The sequence below is a fragment of the Branchiostoma belcheri genome, unplaced genomic scaffold, assembly GCF_001625305.1.
Source record: "Branchiostoma belcheri isolate BF01 breed outbred unplaced genomic scaffold, Haploidv18h27 scaffold217, whole genome shotgun sequence".
Taxonomy (NCBI): domain Eukaryota; kingdom Metazoa; phylum Chordata; class Leptocardii; order Amphioxiformes; family Branchiostomatidae; genus Branchiostoma; species Branchiostoma belcheri.
Window position 1 is genome coordinate 201073 of NW_017803680.1, and position 6547 is coordinate 207619.

General features: G+C 40.9%; 1 protein-coding gene across 1 annotated transcript in view; it reads left to right on the plus strand.

Moving 5' to 3' along the window:
• Positions 1 to 6544, plus strand: part of LOC109470029 (rho GTPase-activating protein 21-A-like) — a gene marked incomplete at its 3' end in the record, with an annotated part of 50302 nt that extends 43758 nt beyond the window's left edge. The window contains exons 28-29 of the mRNA XM_019768805.1: positions 4529 to 4563; positions 5576 to 6544. Coding sequence (XP_019624364.1) covers positions 4529 to 4563; positions 5576 to 6544 — 1004 coding nt within the window. The remainder of the gene's footprint in view (positions 1 to 4528; positions 4564 to 5575) is intronic.
• Positions 6545 to 6547: the final 3 nt, after the last annotated feature.

A 6547-nucleotide genomic window follows, 5' to 3' on the forward strand; every position in this document is an offset into this window, starting at 1 on the left:
ACATCAACCATAGGTCAGTACCATCACCCTATACATCAACCATAGTTCAGTACCATCCACCCTATACATCAGCCATAGGTCAGTACCATCCACCCTATACATCAGCTATAGGTCAGTACCATCCACCCTATACATCAGCCATAGGTCAGTACCATCCACCCTATACATCAGCCATATGTCAGTACCATCCACCCTATACATCAGCCATAGGTCAGTACCATCCACCCTATACATCAGCCATAGGTCAGTACCATCCACCCTATACATCAACCATAGGTCAGTGTCTGCCTTCACTAAATGTCATTCATATGTCGGTGTCTGTCTTCACTACACACAAGCCATCTGTCAGTACACATCAGTTATATGCCAGTGTCCATCTGTGCTACACATCAGCCATATGCCAGAGCCCATCTTCCCTATACATCAGACATATGTCAGCATCTGTCCAGTATCTGCCCATCTGCCCTACACATTAGCCATAAGTCAATATCCATCTGCCCTATGCACCACACATACATGACACACAGTGTAGAAGGGTGTAGAACTTCTCTATAAACCTTGAGTCATATGTGTAGGTCAGTGTCTGTTTTCATAGATCTATACAATAGCCTGATGTCCGTTGTAGGTTCATAAGTAGAAGCACCTGTCAAGAAAGTGATTTTTGTTGTTAATTACAATGTACAATTTTAGTTTGTTTTTACAAACTCTTCTAGCCTTGATACATGTCAGATACAGGATGTACTATTGCCTGTCATTTTGTTTTTCATCCTTCTGAGTTCTAACCCTGTATTTTCTCTCCCCCTCCCTCTTCTGTCCTTGTATTTGTTTGTCCCTGTTTTTCTTCTCTTTATGTCCATGTTTTCCATGTCCACCCTGTGTTTGTCGTCCACTCTGTCCCACTGTTCCTCCATAAGGCTTCCGTGCCCTTCCTGCCCTGGAGGCTCCTAGTACCCAGTCTTCACGCTCCAGTTTCAGCTTCCGCTCATCCCTCCGTCAGACTTCCAAAGACAAGTCTTTCCACCCTCGCCCATCCCAGCTGCCGGCCCCATCAGACTCTAGTGGTGCTCGCAAGCTAGTCAGCATCCATTTTATATTTCTTCTACCCTACTCAGTAGCTTGCACTGCTTCAATTTCTTGGTTCAAAGGTTTCGGATAAAATCAGTTCACACCACAATTCATTTGAATCTACAACTTTAGGCCACACCAATTTAATTTCCTGTTCTCGGATTTAAAAAGAAATATGAAGGGCAGGGCAAAATAAAAAAAAAAGGCACATCATGATAGCCAGGAATGTTACAATATGAGCCATGAAGTGAACATACCAGGCTGGTTTATAATCAAACAATAGATTTTGAACTTTTGATGAAACAAAATTGCATTGTTACATTAAAAAAACTCTAACAACTAGGAAGAAAAGGACAACCATTGGGGCCAAAATATGTCTTTTATTGAGCATTTTGCAGTTGATTTAGAACCTAAAAAAATTTTTTTTACAAATCACAAAAAATGGACAGGGCAAATCTGAGAAATAACAATTTGAAATTGAATTGGTGTGGCCTTAAAAAGAGATGCATGACATTTGTGATTGAAGATTGGACTTACCTACTCTACTACTTAGACCTGACATAAATTCTTGTCAAGCCTTACACAGGTTGTAGATGAGAGGAACTAGACAGTGTATGGTACCACATGTCTGTTTGTTCACTTTTCAAGACTTACAAGAGACCAAACCTGAGAACCAAGGATTGAAGTGGTGTAGACTAATGCCATGTTTCCTTCAACTCCTCATCTGTCCACCCCACTTCTATTGGGCTGCCCTGAATTTATAGTATATGCTTAGTGATGCTTAGAAAGGCATCCAGTGCAGTTTTTAGGGCTTGGAAAACCAATTTTTCAAAGCCAACATTGTGGTCATTTATCTACATAGTGAGTTGAAACCACACTATCCCAGTGTATATTGACTGTCATGGAGTAAAAAATCCCTGAATTCTGACGGAAAATGCTTACTGGAAGGGCCCTGGGCTGATTTTTAGGGTACCACCCAGAAAATAATGGACTCTGATGGGGCTTGTTTCTGCTGTTTTAAATGCCCAAAGTATGAAATGCTGACTCATATGTGCTAATGTGAAGCAGTATGTGTCAATACTACAATACTATAAGTTTGCCCTATTCAGAATACTTCCAATTTTGCTGCCCTGAAATTGCATTGGATGGCTTTAAAGGAAACATTGCAGATGTTTGAACTTTGATGTACTATTTTCTTAGTATATAGGCCACACTGACTTTCCCTATGCCAAACCAACTACTAGAAACAATTTCATAAGTTTGGTAGAACTTTGGATATTAGGATTTTTGACACAGTAATGCATCGGAAATCTTTATGGATGTCATCTACATGTATAAAATCAAGTGTCAATGTGGCCATATGCTTATGAATGGTAGCTGTTACTCGGACATTTCCATTTACAAGGAGCTGCAGTTCCACCAAACCTTCTAGAGGGCCAAAAAAGCATATAAATTACATTTTGTACCACCGGTAGTCCTTTTTAGGCGACCTACCACAGAAGTCAATAATGATGGTCAAAAAACTACAAATACTGAATATTTGTGGCCCCACAGGAAACTTTAGCAGGGGCCACAAAATATTACTATCATCTCCCTTAATACCATTAGGCCACACCAATTTATTTCCTTGGTTAACGGATTCGCCGCTTCGTTTTTTTGCTAAAATGAAATAAAAATAAAAACAGAACAAAAATCCATACTCTCGGGTCCCGAATTGGGGCCCCAAAATCCACCCCGTACGTTGTAATTTTTCAAAATTTGGGCATAGTTAACAGCGTTAAAAATACATTGCTTCAAGGCAGAAACATTTTTCTGGGTGCAATTTGTTCGGAAAGCTAGGTTGCCTCTTCGAAAGTTCGTCAAAAAAAATTCTTTTGATATAGAACTCGCCCCCCACCCCCTTTGCACATGTCACCATTCATGGGACAAAACTTCACTGACGACAGTCAAACATGCGGCAGATTTACTAAGTCATCGTGCCTGTAACAACATATCATCTCCCTTTTAGATATATATTATATTTCACTTAGAAACACGTATTGTGTCGGAAACATGTGCTAGAATCGGCCGAACGTATAAACTCGGCCTGGGCGGCACATGCACACACACCTTCAAAACGATCTTTTTTCCAGGGAATATGTAAAAATAACACGACATAACAATGTCTTCTGGCATCACAAACTGTATTACTCTCAAAAAGTACAAAATCCTACCACAAACATGGGAATTTGGCAAAGTAAAAAGTCCTCCATGCACGTAAGTCCATTCACTATTTCTCACGTTCGGAAGAGTCTACTTCGAGTAGGGGGAAACAGGTTCTTTAATTATAGAAATTACTCTGTGAAAAATACTACTTGTGCATGTGGCATTCTAACAAAGTTACATCTTATTCAGATACCTATAAACAGGAGTACAATTGCAAATAATGCATCAATTATTACATCTAAATTCTTTAATAAAATGGTTCCCCCTACAAATAAAAATCCCCATACATCAAAGACTTTATAGTGAAACCCTAGACCATTGAATTTGTGGCAACTTGAAGAGTGTGTCAATGTGGCTATTTGTTTGAATGATGGCTATGTATAATGTAGCTGTAGCATACCTAAAGTGTATAATGGGAAATATAAAATGTATACTAGAAATATCTGTAAAAGTAGTTAATTCTTTTGCCAATAACTTTTACACATTCCTGGAAATTTGTCTAAAGCATATACTTAGGATATTGTAAATTTCAAGCTCTAGATAACTTCCGTATCAGCCAGACACAATAGAATGCCCAGCCCAGTGGTAAGCTGTGTGCCCTGAACTAAGAGAACAATGGGATCTGAACAGAACTTTGAAAGATGAATAAAAGTGAAACCAGTTGGATGGGAGTCTTGTCAACTGACAGTTTGTTGTTCATACAGTATAGTAAAGATGTGTATCTTGCAAAATAATACGAATAATTGTAAAGGGATGTAAGAGAAGTTGCTCATGTACATGTAGTACATGGTCCTTTCAGTTCAATAAGTGTCTAATATATATCATTTTGTAACTTAATGGATTGCTTACTACATGGCTGTATGGCAGGTGGTCTCAAATTTTTATTTTTATTTTTTTTCGCCCGCCCGCTCCATTTTTTTTCTAGAAAAATCCGTTAACCAAGAAATTAAATTGGTGTGGCCTTACCTACATGTACCATGTACCCTCAAAACATTCATATCATCATCAACATTGCTGTCCACAAACTAATCCATACATGTAAGTGACATGGTAACCAGGTACACCTTCATGTAAAAGACAATGCATGCACTTAGTATTTAACTCACATCACTGGTATTCTCTGTACTAGAGGTAAGTCTTGTTTGATTCTAAATGGTTGGCACATTATTATGATCATGTAAAGTCTCAGGTAAATCATTTTAGAGGGTTGCATATCCTTGCAGTACTTTTCTCACCATGAGTTTGTTGTCTTCAACAGGAGATTCAACCTCTGACAACTCGGCCGACCCCAAGGTGAGTAATGTCAACAGGTTTTGTTTGTATGTTTTGTTAGAATCTCCATTTTAGTGTTACATAAATTTCACACTATTCTTCCTGTAGTCCGCAAGGGTGATGTGGCTAGTACGAGACAGTACGATTTGTAGTGAATCACCAACTTTCAGACAGTAGTATTTGGACCATCACACACAGGGGCATGCACCTACTCTTTGTCAAAAGGTGCGATGGGTTCTTTAACGTGTGTGGGGTGTGGCTCTCCCCAAACACGTGACCTCATGTAACGTCCTATCTGAGGGACACTTCTAATTAAAGTTACAAGAAGGTACTCATTTCCACCTGAATGAGTAAAGTTGTGAGGAAAGTCATGTTAATGCCTTTCCCAAGGCACTTTGCATATTGTACCAGCCTGAGGTGGATTTGAACCCAGGACCTATGGTTCTGGGCTAAAACTCTCAACCACTCAATCCCACATTTGTACATGTAGGTAATTGCCACATTAAGTACCATGACTGTTGGTTGGACAGTGACTGTTAACATTTTTTTTAGTGACACTAGAATTAGTCTAAAGACTTGATTAGTGGTAATAAAAACTAGAAAGGCAACATTTGCACACAAACATAGACTTTTTGACGCCCCATCTGTGTAAAGGAGGTGTATTAAACCTGTCTGAAACTGCAGCCTTAGTGTGGCATTGTGAAGTATCCTTCATCTCTTATGTCTGTTTGTTGTTCCAAGCTAACTCATCATGGTGTGGATGAGTGACAGGTATATTACATCCAGTTTTCTGACTGCTCTTCAGCAGACAATCTTCTCTTAGGCCCATTGCTGGGATTACATTTTACAAAAAGCCCTGATTCTGATTTAGAGTCGCTCTAGAATGGACAGAGGCTGATGTTGTCAGCTAAAAATGTCAGTTTCCTTGTATTAGACTATGTAGATTATCAAAGCAGCAATGCTTACATTAGTGATATCAAGCAGTGTTAATAGTCTGAGGTAGTGACTTTCTAATTGTCTATTTCTTATACAGAAGATTGGCTCCACCTTCATTGCGCAAGACGTCAACATCCAAGAAATAGTGCGGGTCATCGTCGGCGCTGCTGTCCTCAAACAGCAACAGGCAGTGAGAGAGGAACAGCAGCTGCAGCACAGCTACTCTGACGATGAGGAAGGTTTCAGCAAGGATTATTTCACACGTGGGATTCGCCTCCGCCGCAGCTTCCAGCCCCGCAAGTCTAGCAGTAGTGAGCACATCAACCAGGGTTCAGAGGTCAAGGTCAACTCCACAGAGGACCTGAAAACACCCTCAAGACACAACTCAGAAAGTTCACTGGACAGGATATCGAAAGCAACAGAGCAGCTAGATCGAAGTGTAGGGAATGTGTCTAACCTGAGCTCCAGGAAGATGCATTACTACTCTGTCAGCAAACACCAGCCATACTCCCCGGATCTAACCAGAGACTCCAGCTCTCACGCACCCTGGCAGGATTCTGTTGTGCGCCGCCCCTTGTCAGACAGGTCCACGTCACGTGCCACATTTTCCCTCAGTCAACATTACTACAGTAGATACGACCTGGAGACCAGAGCTCGGCAAATGAAAGAGAACTACAAGAGACACAAGGTGATCCCAGACAAGGAGTACATCGAGCGTCAGCATAGACAGGCCATCAAGGACTTGGAGAATGAGGAGGGAGGGAAGGAGGTAGTGAACGACATCTTGTCTCGCAGTGCTCAGCAGAGACAGATCGTCATCAAACTGTCAGATGTCACAAAAGAGATTGCCGAACTGTCGCAGAAACACGATGAGTTAGATGACGGGGTGGAAAAGTCTCTGTCTCGAATCTCTGCAGACTCCAGAGTTGGCAGGTTGGATGGGAATCATCCGAAGGCAGACGTGGCTTCAGTTACTTCTGATTACTCCACCACCTCCTCAAGTAACTTTGCCACGTTAGAGTCCAAGAGATCAACCAGCAGTTCATTAGTCGACACCCTCAACACCAGA